Source organism: Trichechus manatus, unplaced genomic scaffold (genome assembly GCF_000243295.1).
Source record: "Trichechus manatus latirostris isolate Lorelei unplaced genomic scaffold, TriManLat1.0 scaffold00184, whole genome shotgun sequence".
NCBI lineage: Eukaryota > Metazoa > Chordata > Mammalia > Sirenia > Trichechidae > Trichechus > Trichechus manatus.
In genome coordinates, this window is record NW_004444120.1 from 1,163,152 (window position 1) to 1,178,838 (window position 15,687).

Consider the following 15,687-nt stretch of genomic DNA (forward strand, 5'->3'; position numbering starts at 1 on the left):
GGCCCTTTAAGGCGGTGTCTCCTTAGTCGCTTGAGCGAGAGTTCCCACCCCTCCCTCGGGCCAAGGGCGGAGCCTTCTAACCCGGAACTGACGGCCACACGTAGCAGGCGCTGCCAATCCGCGCCCCGGAAGGAGCGAGCCTGCGGAGCAAAGCGAGTGAGTGAAAGCTGCGCCGCCCGTTGGCCGCAGGCGTGGCTGTAGCGGGGCGTCCCCTTACTTCTCCACTCCGGTTCCCCGAGACCGAGACGGAGTAGCGTGTAACTACCCTACCTGCTGGCACGTCGGTTGCCGTATAGGGCCTCCCCATCCCCCGCCGCCCGCGCCCCTGCGTGGGCTCGGCGCGTGGTGCTCACACACTGTCCCCGCCGCGGCGCCCGGGGTACCTAGCCTCCCCGTCTCGGTCCCCGGCCCCTGCCCTGTCGCCCGGCCGCCGGAGCGGTGATCGCCCGCCCCGCCGTTCTTCCGTTGCCATCACTGCCAGCACCATGGGCAGTGAGCAGAGCTCCGAGGCCGAGAGCAGACCCAACGATCTGAACTCCTCAGGTCGGTGTCCTAACCTCCCACTCCCCTCCAGCCGGCCCTGTCTGCTTGTGGGGCGGACTGCCACCCAGCCTAGTGGGATCTGGGAACGGTGGACGGGAACGCACAGAAATTCATCTTGCTTTTTCTTCTTTTAAAAAAAGTCACTGTCTGTCCTAGCCTAGATGCTGCTGATGGCCGTGAGTGCCTTTGGGTGCAAGCTAAGCCAGTGTGGGCGCACATGCCCATTATTTGCTTCTCCCAGCTGCAGCCCAGTCTTTGAAAGACTGACCTAATTAATTTTTAGCAGTGGTTAAGAGCTCGGCTGCAACCAGAGTCGACAGTTCGAATCCACCAGCCGCTCCTTGGAAACCCTACGGGGGCAGGTCTTCTCTGTCCTATAGAGTCGTTATCGACTTCTCGGCAACGAGTTTGGGTTTTTTCTTGTTTTTTTTTTTTTTTTTTTTACTGACATACTGATATTTGGCTTATAGTGGATGGATTGGAGCAGGATCCGTAAGAACAGGCTTCTTTTTAAAAACAGGTCGTAGAGGTTCCTTTTGAGAAGGGATGTGTGATAGGTGTATAACCAGTTTGAACCCTTGGGGTAGAGGGTGCAGTCGACCCTAGAAACTGAATTTTCCCTTCAGAAGGTATCCTGGCCCTCTTCCTACGGCCCAGCTGGCAGACTCTGGTGTTTCTCAGTATTTGAGATGGGGAGAATTATTGTGCCTGGAACAGATTGTGTGCTTAATAAATAAAACAGCTGATGCTTAGCAAAGGACCATTTGCCTTTTTTTGTTTGTTACCCACAAACCTTTGGACAACTGGAAGTGCCCTGGGTTAAATCTGGGCCTAAAAAGTGCCCCTGGTCATTGAACTGCTCAGTTCTTGTCAATCAGAAATGTAGAAGTTAGCAGATCTAGGGGCTCCACCTTGAAGGGTGTCCTTCAGGATTAGTTCAGACCTGCATTCTGGGGGCTAGATTGGAACACCATTTAACCGTGAGCAGCATCTGCTAGCTTTGCTACATTCTTCTATTTCTGTGGAAGATCCACAAGGTTATATCTGTTACAACAAATACAGTAATCATTGCTATCTCTTCCTTTCTTGTCTCTGTGTCAGGCCAGAAGCAGGTTTTGGGGAAGAGGTGTGGCATCCTTTTAATATGTTTGCTCTCACACCAACCAACTGCATAGGCTCATTCCGGATGTTAGAATTTGCTTATTTTCCTGTGCCAACTGCTTTGCATACATTTACATTTGACCCACACAATAACCCCATTATAGAGAAAAGGTAGGGGCTAGAAAGTAGTGAAGTCAGCATTCTTCTGGTCTGGGGAAGGGGAATCAGACTTGGTTTGTGTCAGCAAGATTTCTGGCATGGATTTTGTAGAACGTTAAGTAAATTGCCTGAAGAGATTAAGCAGTCTTCCTTGAAGAACGATAAAAATAGCAGAGAATCGGAAAGAGTGAATGCTTAGCCACAGGAGACCTTAGCCTCAGGAGGCAGGGCAGTTCTGTGGTCTCTCTGGCTGGACCTTGGCGTCATGACTGTGATTAGCCTGAGAATGCTAACTTCTAGGGTATAAAATACTTTACAGGTTCATTCTAAACCCAACCAGGGCGTTATTTGGGAAAAGGAGGATGCTTGGTCTTGGGGAGTCCTTTATAATTTGAATCACTTCCCTCCAAATGGATTACAGGTCTCAAACCTGTTGCCATCAAGTCGATTTCGACTCACAGTGACCCTATAGGACAGAGTAGAACTGCTCCATAGGGTTTCCAAGGCTTTACAGCAGCAGACAGCCACATCTTCCTCCAGCGTAGTGGCTGGTCGGTTCGATCCACTGACCTTTCGGTTAGCAGCAGAGAGCTTTCACCACTGTGCCAACCGGGCTCCTACAGTCTCTCAGGGGATCTGAAATTGCCCAGCTTCTCCAGCAGTCCTCTAAATTTCTGAATTTTGTCTAGGCCTAGAATGGACCTAGTGGTTGTTTCTGCCTTTCTTGGACTAATGTCTGTAACTTTGCGGGTGAGAGGGCTGGAGTCTCAGGAATGAACTCATCATCTGGGATTGAGTAGCAGGGGTTTTCCTCATAACTAGAATCTACTGGAGCCCTGGTGGTGCATGGTTAAGAGCTTGGCTGCTAACCAAAAGGTTGGCAGTTCCAATCCACCAGCTGCTCCCTGGTGATCCTATGGGGCAGTTCTACTCTGTCCTATAGGGTCGTTATCAGTCAGAATCAATTCTATGGCAGTGAGTTTGGTTTTTGGGTTTTGGTTAGGATCTGTTCGGCATACCTGGCCTGTGATCGTGTGGATAGGCAGCTTTGGAACTGTAGTGTCACAGGGATGGGCCATGTGCACGTATGACTCATGGACCTTCAATTCCTTTCCTAAGTCTGTTTTTAGCACTGTTGACCTTGGACAAGTCACAGCCAAGTTTTGTACCTTCATTTCCTTATTGGTAAAATGAGACAAATGTCAGGAGAATCAATGAAGTAAAAACTAAAAACGCGGTATGGTTAGACTTTTATGGGCTGAATAATAAAATACTTTTAATTGCAAAAGCAATACATGTGTTTTACGTTCCTGTAATGTTTGAATTTTTTTTTAACACTGTAGAAAGTAGAAGTCCCCTATAATTCATCCCTCCCTGGCCCCCACTGCAAGATAACTGCGGCTTGCGTTTTGTTGTGTAAAAAGCTTCTTTTTAATGACTACACTGAAAACATCTTTGTGAGGCAGAGGTGGCTAACTAACGCAGCTCCTGAGCAGTGTAACTTTGTTTTCAGTGACCCCTTCTCCAGCTAAGCATAGAGCCAAGATGGATGATATCGTGGTTGTAGCTCAGGGCTCCCAGGCCTCACGGAATGTCAGCAATGATCCTGATGTCATCAAGCTGCAAGAGATTCCAACCTTTCAGCCGCTTTTGAAAGGTAAGAGGTTGCATTTTGCCTTATGTTACCTGGAGATTTTGCATAGCCCCACTACTCACACCCCAGATAGCCATGTGCCTTTCTCCCTCACCTCCTTTACATCTTCAGCATCCTTGCAGTGAAACCTTCTTTGACTGCCCTATTTAGAATTGCAACCCTTTTCCCTGCATATTTTTCTGTCTAACACTTAATCACCATTGGCCTACTGCATAGTTTATATCTTTACTGTCTGTATTTCTCTGCTAGGCTTTGAGCTCCATAATGGCAGGAACTTCATGTGTTTTGTTCCCTGTTGGATCCCAAGCACTTGGAATAGAGCCTGGTGCAAAGTAGGGACTGAGTGAATGAATGAATGAATGAATGTCAAAGTTGGCCCTTACCCTTATCCATGAAAGGAATGTCATTCTTGTCTGTGATCTGGGCTATGGGTTGACTAGCTCAGATTCATTGAGAAAATCTCTGTGACCACTGATAAAATTGTAATTAATCCTGGTAGCTGTCTTGAATGAGGGGAATGTGTATGGTTTGGTACAAACCATCAGCCTACCTGATTAGCATATATTGAGGTAGTTACCTTTTAATATGGAGGCCATAACTTTATTATTTTCATATCTCCATTAAGTAGTGGAGATGATTTTCTATTAACTGAATGGGGTTTCTGCTATAGCAGAAGTCCCTCTCTCTTTCACCTCCCCCCCCATATTAAAAAAACCCATTGCTGTTGAGTCGGTTCTGACTCATAGGAAGCCTATAGGATACAGTAGAACTGTCCCCTGGGGTTTCCAAGGCTGGAAATCTTTACGGAAACAGACTGCCACATCTTTCTCCCATGGAGCAGCTGGTGGATTCAAACTGCTGACCTTTCGGTTAGCAGCCAAGCACTTAACCATTGCTCCACCAGCGCTCCTTCAAGATTTTGGTTGTTGTTAGGTGCCAACGAGTCAGTTCCAACTCATAGCGACCGTATAGACAGTAGAACTGTGCCTTAGGGTTTCCAAGGAGCAGCTGGTGGATTTGAACTGCTGATCTTTTGGTTAGCAGCCACGCTCTTAACCACTGCACCACCAGGGCTCCCCTTCAAGATTAGGAAATATAAATGGATATTAGGCCTTGATTTACTTAAGCTGGTATAATATAAAACATCCTACATTTGTATAGCTATTTGTATGAAAAAGTACCCCCACCACATACATATATCATCCCTTTCATTCTCACATTCTTCAATATATTTGAATGATTTGTGCAATATCAGACAGCTGGCAGATAGAAAGGTTGAACTTGAACCTTCTTTGCTGACTTCAAATGCTATACTAGTTAGACTGTTATACACTATAAACAAACGGTCCTTTACGTATGATCCATACACCATCTCACTTTTCCCAGTACTTCATCTGTTTTATGGATGAGGAAACGCAAGCTTTCAGTCTGTTCCCCCTAGGCTTCAGGGTTAGACTTTGGTAACCTCTCTGGCTCGTACATAAAACAATACGTTATATCCTATTACCCATCTTCTTATTAGTTCCGACGAAGACAACTTAATGAAATTTCCATTTCCACATATCCTTGTTTTAAACATGGTACAATCAGGTTAGAAGACTTAGCTTTCACCTTTAGAAATTTAGAGCTGGATCCTTATTCTGTACTCCATCTCTTCTGGAGTCGCAAGTGGTACTGCCTGACAGTCACAACTTTCATGCTACTTTGTTGTGGTTGTCGTTGAGTCGATTCCGACTCATACTCCATAAGGTTTTCAAGGCTGTGACCTTTCAGAAGCAGATCACCAGGCCTGTCTTCTGAGGCGCCTCTTGGGGGGTTTCCTTCTCCAACTTTCTCCTAGTGGTTGAGTGCTTAACCGCTGGCCCCACCCAGGGACTCCATTTTCATGCTTCTGCTTTCTGTTAACTCTATCATCTCTCTCCCCAAACTATCCTCTGGTCCTGAGTGAAGCCTTAGTGACCAAGACTTATCCCATTTTAGAGAAATACTTAAAAAGAAAAGAAAGAGCAAAGCAAAACCTTTGAGTGTATTTAATAATTTTCTGATTTTAGTTTTTGTTTTTTAGGCTTTTGAGATGATTCCTATTTTATGATAATAAACTGATTAATAGGGGAAGCATCTGGGAGAAGGCTTGATGTTCTCAGATTTAAAATCATCACTGGGAACTCCAAAGTGAATAATTAATGTGATATAGTTAAAAGAATACTGGACTCGATTGCATTGACACCTGGGTTTTAATTGTGACTTTGCCGCCAACGAGCTATGTTGCCCTGGTTGTGTTTTTCCACTGCTTTGTTAAGAGCATTGAGAATAGGTGCCAAGGGAATAAAGCTGGCGAGAAGCAGGTTACAGTAATGTGATTTGGGGTTTGGCCAAGGAGGGTAGAGAAATCACTATTTGCATTTTTTAGATTAATACATTGAGGCTCAGAGAACTTTAATCAGTTGCCTAAGGTCACATGGCTATAAGTGATGGCCCATCTCAAGATGCATCAGAACATCTACTTTGAACTATTCTGCACGCAGAATAAGACTCGGTTTCCAGCTCTAGCAGAGCCGCTACAGTAATCAGCAGGCTGGAGTAGGAAGCGCTGGTGGGTGTGAGGTTGTTTGGGTTTTAGCTGCAGTGTTAGTTGCAGAGCCTCTCGCTTTGACATTGTTCTGCCTGGTAATTTAAAGCCCTGCCGTCTGCCTGCTGGGCTGTGCAGGGGCCGCTCATCACTGCTGCCTTTGTACTCCCATCTCTTTTTCCCCTTCACTGCTTTCAGGATGAGGCTATTTCTCAAAGTTGTAAAAAGGGCCACACAGTGAAGGCTGTACCCCCCAGGTTTGATTTCAGAAAGCTTTTATTCAACTTAATGACAGTTTATTTTTTGAAAACAATATATTCAAGTAATACACAGAGTTCACTATTGTCCCATGATGTCATATGATGTAATGCTGATGCTGGTGGGTGAGCTGCAGAGGCAGTGGCTGGGCGAGTTTGGGGCTATTCGTATGACTGAGGTAATGTTTGCATTTTTAATAAGCAAGCAGATTCTTTCTTTGATCTTAACCCTTTCGGATAAGTATTAAAAAAAAAAAAAACCTCGCTGTTGTCAAGTTGATTCCGACTCATAGCAACCCTATAAGACAGAGTAGAACTGCCCCGTAGGGTTTCCAAAGCTGTAAATCTTTATGGAAGCAGACTGTCACATATTTCTTCCGCGGAGGAGCTGGTGGGTTTGAACCACAGACCTTTTGGTTAGTAGCCAAGTGCTTTAACCACTATACCCCCAGGGCTCCTATTCAATAAGTATACCAGAGTGCAATTTAATATAATGCCAAATATCTGTTCCTCTTTTTTTTTAACATTGCTTTTTCGTAGCAGTCTCTGAATTAGCAATTTATCTGGAAATATAAAACATTTAGCGGAAAATGAAGGATTAGAAAATTAGAGAAGAAAGTAGCAATAAATGGCCACAACAGAACACAAAGCAAAATGTAGTAGATTTGATATAAATTAGATTCCTAGGGGTTAAACAAGGCCTATCAATTTCTTACTTAAAATTCAACCACTCATAGTTTTTAATGACTCCCACTCTATTTTATGTCATTCTATAGATATGAAATATTCACAGTAGAAATGCAATATTGTTAAATGTTTCATATGTAAAAGTTGTAAAAATAAATAATTCTTCCATTCACCATTGCTGGATGAATATATGCACACACGCACGCACGCATGCACGCACGCACGCACGCACGCACGCACGCATGCACGCACGCACGCATGCACGCACGCACACACACACACACGCGACATTCTTTGCAACTGATCTACCATTTTTGTTACCGAGCTTGGATACAACATAAGAGATTGTTCTGCCTCGGGAAGGGACTGTCACTGTACCAGCGAGGAAGAGCAAAAGCATAAAATGTAGATGCTTAAGTGATAACTAAGCAGCTTTTCTGGGAGTTCTGTATTTGGTTGTTGAGAACATGATACATGTGAAGTAGATTTTGATAATTAATGAGCCGGGGGCTTTCCTTGGTGGAGTAAAATCTTATGGGACAGCAGTGAAGATTCTCACATCACACTGACTATCGAGAACTGCTGCTTGAGAATTGGAACCGGGTGAGAATGAAGTGGGGAAACGGTTGATAAGAAGAACAAGAGGGGGCTAGACATCAAACCAGTTTCTGCACATCCTTCTCACCTACGAGTCTATAGCCAGACAAGTACAGATAGAAAGGCTTTGCATTTATCAGAAGCCCGTCTCTGCTGGCCTTCAGACCTTACCTCTGCGTTCGAAAATGCAGTGCCAGAGGAGGGGAAGAGCAAATGGATCTTGATCACAGCCACAGTCTTAAAGGTAAGCCCTAAGCCTAGGGTTGATCCTCCGAGTGTGGTATTTGCCCCCAAACACTAGATTTGAAATGTTGGTGACTTCTTGACTACCTCGTAGATTTATTTGTGTGTGTATAGCCCTTCAGTTAACCTTTTAAACATGATCGTTAAGCAGAGAAGTGCTGGCCTTACTTGGCAGAGCAGGAAGCCTCAGGTGAGTGGTCATGCTCAGCAAATTGAGAAGATGAAGCTATGTCTCAAGAGCGGCCTCGGTTTTTTTCTTCACTCCAGTAAATCTCTGTGTGCCTGCATCCATTCTAGTCTCTCTCCATTAAACCTCAGAAGGTGTCTGCCTTTCTTTGGAACTTAATACCTCTTCATTCCACTCTTTCCTCCCTTTGCTGGGACTTTGCTTCTATACTTTCTTTCTCTCTAGCATCTAGATTGTTGTTGTTGTTAGGTGCCGTCCAGTTGGTTCCAACTCATAGCGACCCTGTGTACAACAGAACGAAACACGGCCAGGTCCTGCACCATCCTCATAGTCATTGCTATGCTTGAGCCCATTGTTGCAGCCACTGTGTCAGTCCATCTTGTTGAGGGTCTTCCTTTTTTTCAGTGACCCTCTACTTTCCCACACATAATATCCTTCTCCAGAGACTGATCCCTCCTGATAACATGTCCAAAGTATGTCAGGCATAGTTGACGTACCTGCTTCTAAGGAGCATTCTGGTTGTACTTATTCCAAGACAGATTTGTTCGTTCTTTTGGCAGTCCATAGTATATTCAATATTCTTTGCCAACACCGCAATTCAAAGGCGTCAATTCTTCTTCAGTCTTCCTTATTCATTGTCCAGCTTTCACGCGCCTATGAGGCAGCTGAAAGCACAATGGCTTGGGTCAGGTGTAACCTTAGTCTTCAAGGTTGACATCTTTGCTTTTCAACACTTTAAAAGAGGTCTTTTGCAGCAGATTTGCCCAGTGCAATACGCCGTTTGATTTCTTGACTGTTGCTTCCATGGGTGTTGATTGTGGATCCAAGTAAAATGAAATCCTTGACAGCTTCAGTCTCTTCTCCATTTATCACGATGTTGCTTATTGGTCCAGTTGTGAGGATTTTTGTTTTCTTTATGTTGAGGTATAATCCATACTGAAGACTGTGGTCTTTGATCTTCATCAGTAAGTGCTTCAAATCCTCTTCGGTTTCAGCAAGCAAGGTTTTGTCATCTGTATAATGCAGATTGTTAATGAGTCTTCCTCCAATCCTGATGCCCCATTCTTCTTCATATAGTCCAGCTTCTCAGATTATTTGCTTAGTATACAGATTGAATAGGTGTGGTGAAAGGATACAACCCTGACACACACCTTTCCTGACTTTAAACCACATGGTATCCCCTTGTTCTGTTCAAACGACTGCCTGTTAATCTATGTTCAGGTTCCTCATTAGCACAATTAAGTGTTCTGGAATTCCCGTTCTTGGCAGTGTTATCCATAATTTGTATGATACACACAGGCGAATGCGTTCTCCTATTAGTAGACCTCTTTCTGTTCAAGTATGTTCCGATCTTCCCAAGTTTAAAACCAAAAATAACCAAACCCATTGCTGTCAAGTTGATTCCGATCATAGCAACCCTATAGGATAGAGTAGAACTGCCCCATAGGGTTTCCAAGGAGCGACTGGTGGATTCAAACTGCCAACTTTTTGGTTAGTAGCTGAGCTCTTAACCACTGTGCCACCAGGGCTCCCAGTTTAAAACAGAAAACACAAAAATGCTTTCTTTAGACTCTGCTTCATGGCTTCCATGCTTTCTCTTTTCTTAATCTCTGCTGCCTACGTATCTAGCACAGACTGCCCCTGCAGCCTTTCTAGCTCTTCCATTTTTTGAGGTTCTTGTGGTCAGGCTCACATATATTTCACCAACATTTGCTTCTTTTGAGGGTTACCAGTGATCTCTTTTCATGCCCCAAGTTTTTCTCAGTCCACATGCTCCTCCTCTTTTCCATGTTTAACATAGCTGTCTGTCCCGCTTACTAAACCTCCTTTCTTTTAACTTCATGGCTAGTGCTATTTTGGAGAACTGAGGTTCTCACAGCTTTAAGTATTTTGAAACAGAGACATCTAGATGATTCTAATTCTATATCATCAGCTTCAACTTCTTATTCTTTTTCTTTGACTGTGAACTAGTCAGTATAGTCAAATATTTTTACTATAAAGGAAACTGGTGGTGCAATGGTTAGGCACTCAGCTTTCAACACAGTTCGAACCCATCTGGCAGCTCCACAGAAGACAAGCTGCTGATGTAATCTGACATTCTGCTCCCATAAAGATTACAGGTAAGAAAACCTGTGAAGCAGTTCTGCTCTGTCACGTGGGGTCGCTATGAGTCAGAATTGACTTGACGGCACCTACCAGCAACACCAAATTGTTAAATTCAGCATGCCCCTCTTCTACCTATGTATGTATTTTTTTTTCTTCATTTCATTTATTTATTCAACAAATACTTACAGAAGCTTATTTTTATTAGAGGAATAAGACACCTTTTCTGCCCTTCTAGAACCTAGCAACCACCTGGCTTCCCATTGAGCCTTTCTTGTTACTCAGTTTTCTGTGGCCCAGCATATGCTCTATTTTGAAAGAATATTTTATGTACACTTGAAAAGAATGTGCTCTGCAGTTATTAGGTTATTACACCACCACCGCCACCCATTGCTGTTGAGTCGATTCTGACTCATAGCGACCTTATATTGGGTGTAGAATTCTGTAAATATCAGTTAGGTCAAGGTGTCGTTGATGGTGGTGTTCAAATTTTCTATATCTTTATTGATTTTTTAATGTTAATTCTATCACTCACTGAAAGAGGGGTGTTAAAATCTTCAACTGTGGTTGTGAATTTGTCTGTTTCTTTCTTTAATTCTGTCAGTTTTTGCCTTACCTATTTCGGAGGCCTGTTACTAGGCATGTATGCATTGATGATTATTATGTTGACCTTATATCATTATGAAATGTCCTTATATCTATGGTATTACCCCTCATGTTAAAGATTATTTTGTCTTATATTAATACAGCTATTTCAGCTTTCTTATACTTACTGTTTGCATAGTATATCTTTTTTTATCCTTTTGTTTTTTTTTTAAATCTATTTGCATCGTTATATTTAAAGTTCATCTCTTGTAGATAGCATCTAGTTAGATCTTACTGTTTTGTCTAGCTTACAGCCTGCCTTTTAATTGGAGTGTTCCATCTATTCGTAGTCCCTGGGTGGTGCATATGGTTAACGGGCTAGCTGCTAACTGAAAGATGGGCGGTTCGAGTCCCCAGAGGTGCCTCAGAAAAGGCTTGGCAATCTGTTTCTGAAAAAATCAGCCATTGAAAGTCCTAGGGAGCATAGTTCTACTGTGACACACATGGGATTGCCATGAGTTGGAACTGACTTGATGGCTTTTTTTTTTTTTTTTTGCTCTTCATTTTCTGTTTGTGCCATCCACTTTTTTTTTTTAAATATATATTTTTTATTGTGGTAAGATAAACATAAAAGTTACCATTTTGACCACTTTTAAGTGTACACTTCAGTGATATTAATTATATTCACAATATTGTACAACCATCACCACTATATATTTTCAAAACCTTTTCATCACCTCAAACAGAACCTCTGTACCCATTAAGTAATAACTCCCCACTCCCCTAACCGCCTCCCCCTTTGGTATGTGCTGATCTACTTTCTCTCTCTGAATTTACCTGTTCTAGATATTTTACATAAGTGGGATCATACAAGGGTTGTCTTTTTTTGTCTGTCTTATTTCTATTAACATAATTTTTTAGGGTTCATCCATGTTGTAACATGTATTAGAACTTCATTCCTTTCTGTGGCAGAATGATGTTCCATTGTATGGATATATACCGCATTTTGTTTATTCATTCATCTGTAATGGACGCGTCAGTTGTTTCCACGTTTGGGCTATTGTGAATAATGTTGCAGTGAACACTGGTGTGCAAGATTCTGTTTGAGTCCTTGTTTTCAGTTCTTTTGGATATATACCTAGGAGTGGAATTTCTGGCTCATATGGAATTCTATATGTAACTTTTTGAGGAACTACCAGGCTATTTTCCACATGGCTGTGTGCTGTCTGCTTTTGGTTCCTTTCATGCTCCTTTCCTGTGTTCTTTTGGATCAACTGAATATTTTTAAGTATTCTATTTTAATTACGCTATTGGCTTTTTAGCTGTACTCCTTTGCATTAGTTTTAGTGGTTGCTCTAGAAATTACGATATACATCCTTAATTTATCATAATTCACTTAGAGTTAATATTGTATCATTTCACATAAAATAAAAGAACCTTTCAATGGTATGGTTCCCATTCACCCCCCACTTCTTTGTGCTGTAGTTGTCATGTATAGTACATCTACATACGTTAGAAATCATACAGTATTTTTTAAGATAGAGCTGTAATTTTTAAAAATTTTATTGTGTTTTAGGTGAAAGGTTACAGCACAGATTAGTTTCTCATTCAAAAATTTATACATAAATTGTTCTGTGACATTGGTTGCAGTCCCCGCAATGTGTCAGCACTCTCCCCCTTTCCCTTTACGCCCTGGGTTCCCTGTGCCCATTTGTCCAGGTTTCCTGTCCCTTCCTGCTTCTTGTCTTTGCTTTTGGGCAAGTGTTGCCCATTTGGTCTCATACACTTGATTGAACTGAGAAGCATGTTCCTCACATGTGTTATTGTTCGTTTTATAGGCCTGTCTAATCTTTGGCTGAGAGGTGTACTTCAGGAGTGGCTTCACTGCTGAGTCAGCAGGGTGCCCAGGGGGCCATAGTCTTGGGGGTTCTTCCAGTTTCTGTCAGACCAGTAAGCCATGGTTGTTTTTTTTTTTTTGTTTTGTTTTGTGAATTTGAATTTTCTACGTTTTTCTCTTGCTCTGTCTGGAACCCTCTATTGTGATCCCTGTCAGAGTGGTCAGTGGTGGTAGCTAGGTACCATCTAGTTCTTCTGGGCTCAGACTAGTGGAGGCTGTGGTTTATTAGTCCTTTGGATGAATATTTTCCTCGTGTCTTTGGTTTTCTTTATTCTCCTTTGCTTTGGACGGGATGGTACCAGTAGATACATCTTAGGCGGCCATTCGCAAGCTTTTAAGACCCCAGGCGTTACTCACCAAAGTAGGATGTAGAACATTTTCTTTGTGAACTGCATTATGCCAGCTGACCTAGATGTCCCCTGAGACCGTGGTTCCCCACCCTCGGCCTCAGTAACTCGGTCCCTCAAAGTGTTTGGATGTGTCTAGGAAGCTTCTATGGCTTTGCCTTGGTCAAGTTATGCCAACTTTCCCTATATGGTATGTTGTCTTTCCTTTCACCAGAGTTAACACTTGTCTGCTATCTAGTTAGTGATTTCCCCTCCCCATCTTCCCCCTCCCTCATAACCATCAAAGATTATTTTTTTCTGTGTGTAAACCTTTTCTTGGGTTTTTATAGTAGTGGTCTCATACAATTATTTGTCCTTTTCTGATTGACTTGTTTTACTCAGTATAATGCCCTCCAGATTCATCCATGTTGTGAGATGTTTTGTGGATTCATCATTGTTCTTCATCGAGTAGTATTCCATTATGTGTATCTACTATAATTTGTTGATCCATTATATCTATAATTTTTGCTTTAAACAATCATATCTTTTAAATAAATTAAGAAAAAATTATATATAGAATGTTACATTTACCCACATATTTACTATTTTCAGAATTCTTTATCTCTTTCTGTAGATTCAGGTTTCCATTTTATGTCTTATTTTTTAGTCTGAAAAACATCTTTTACCATTTCTTGCAGTGCATATCAGCCTGCAACAAAATCATTGTTTTTATTTATCTGATAATGCCTTTTTTTTTTTTTTTGCCCAGTTTCTCCATTATAAAGTTGTTTTGTCTATTTGGTTATTAAGTATTTTTGAGGAAAAAAATTTCTGTGGAATCTAATTTTTCAACACACTTTCACCAGTTATAACATCCATTGATGTTTCTTGCTTGAATTAATTATACTATAATGGCTGCTGCCTTAGGCTGGGTTCTCTAGAGAAGCAAAACCAGTGAAGTGTGTGTATGTATATGTGTGTGTGTGTGTGTGTGTGTGTGTGTGTGTGTGTGCGCGCCTGTGTATACATACACATGCACACACATATATACACACACACACATATAGAGAGAGTGAGAGAGATTATTTTAAGGAAATGGCTTACGCAGTTGTAGAGACTGACAAGTTCCAAGTCTGTGGGTCAGGTATCAGGCTGGAGGCTTCTCCTGACTCACGTAGCTGCAGGGGCTGACAAACCCAAGATTGGCAGGTCCAATGGCAGGCCGCTGGCTCATAGGCTGTGGAGGTTGATGAATCCCAAGATAGGCAGTTAAGATGACAGGCCATTGGCTCAAGGCTGTGGAAGCTGACAGATCCCAAGATCAGCAGGCAAGATCAGCAGGCAGTATGGCACGCAGCTGGCTGAAGTCCCAAGAACCAGAGATCATATGATGAAGAACCAGATGCAGGATCCAGAGCAAGCAGTGAGCTTTGCCAGAGCATACATATATATATTGGATTCAGGCTACACCCCTGAGGAAACTCCCCTTACAAATGATTGGCTGATCACATCAGATGACATCATGGAGGATGACTACATCATTATATAACTGCCAAACTATCTCATTACATAACTGCCAACCCCCTGAAAATCATGGTCCAGCTGAGTTGACACACAACCTTAACAATCACAGTCCACCCCTTGTCAACTTGGCACCTGTATACATCTCCTTAAACCATACACAATCTCTAAATAAACCAATTATAAAATCATTCTTGCAGCTGACACTATACAGCTAATGTACGTACAACCAAAAGTGCACTAGTCCCGTTTACATCTTATATTTTATAAGTGAAGAAAACAAAAATATTTGATGCACACATACAAGGAAGAAATACTCAAAACAATTACAGTCCTTGTTTTTGCAACTGGCCACATGGTCATAACTGGTATTTATAACTACCTTCTTCCACCACCCATTCTGTATTCCCTTTACCCTCGGCAAGCACCTTAGCTGGTCATAGTTCTTTGCCTGATGGAATGATCCAAACCTTCATTCCTGATGGTCTGAGCTGTTAGTAGTCATATCGGAATTGTGTTGCTGTAGTTTTCCATTGACTTTAATAACAGGACATTGTAGTACTAAGAGACCCTAAAGAATATTCTGTATTTTTTGAATACTCTTTTTTTACCTCCATGATACAACTTCAGTCTGATTTCCCCTTGGTAGTCAGGATCAATCACACCAGCCAATATGGTAACACCCTTCTTTGCCTGTTGATCTAGAGGCATGAGGAGCCCAAAGTGGCCAAGTGGCATTCTTAATTTCCAGGTCAGTGGAATCCATGCTGTGTCTCCAGGTGGGAGCATTCCTCTCTTTAAAATTAAGGCCTCTAGACCTGCAGAGCATAGGGTCGTGGGAACAGGAAGCAAAAATTTTGCAAGTGGGTCACTAGGGGTAATAGTGAGTGGTGCCACTCTCATCTCCACCTCTTCATTCCTGGAACCATGATTCTTGGCCGTGGGAGAAACAGCATCATATACTGGATGCTGGTTTAGCACATATACAGCCTCTTGGAGAACATTGCCCCAGTACTGCAAAGTGTTGCCACCTAGTTGGTGCCATAGTTGTGTCTTTAGAAGGCCATTCCATCGTCCTGTCAAGGCAGCTGCTTCAGGATGATGGAGAACGTGGTAAGACCAATGAATTCCATCAGCATGGGCCCATTGCCATACTTCATTTGCTGTGAAGTGAGTTCCTTGATCCGAGACAGTGCTTTGTAGGATACTGTCATGGTTTGAATTATGTCCCCCAAAAAATGTGTATATCAGTTTGGCT

General features: G+C 42.5%; 1 protein-coding gene across 1 annotated transcript in view; it reads left to right on the forward strand.

Annotated features, from left to right (window-relative positions):
• Nucleotides 1-224: 224 nt before the first annotated feature.
• The window catches only part of BORCS5 (BLOC-1 related complex subunit 5), a 99,606-nt gene continuing 84,143 nt past the window's right edge, over nt 225-15,687 (forward strand). Inside the window, exons 1-2 of the mRNA XM_004387321.2 lie at nt 225-543; nt 3,317-3,460. Of these exons, the coding sequence (XP_004387378.1) occupies nt 486-543; nt 3,317-3,460 (202 nt within the window). The 5' untranslated portion in view covers nt 225-485. The remainder of the gene's footprint in view (nt 544-3,316; nt 3,461-15,687) is intronic.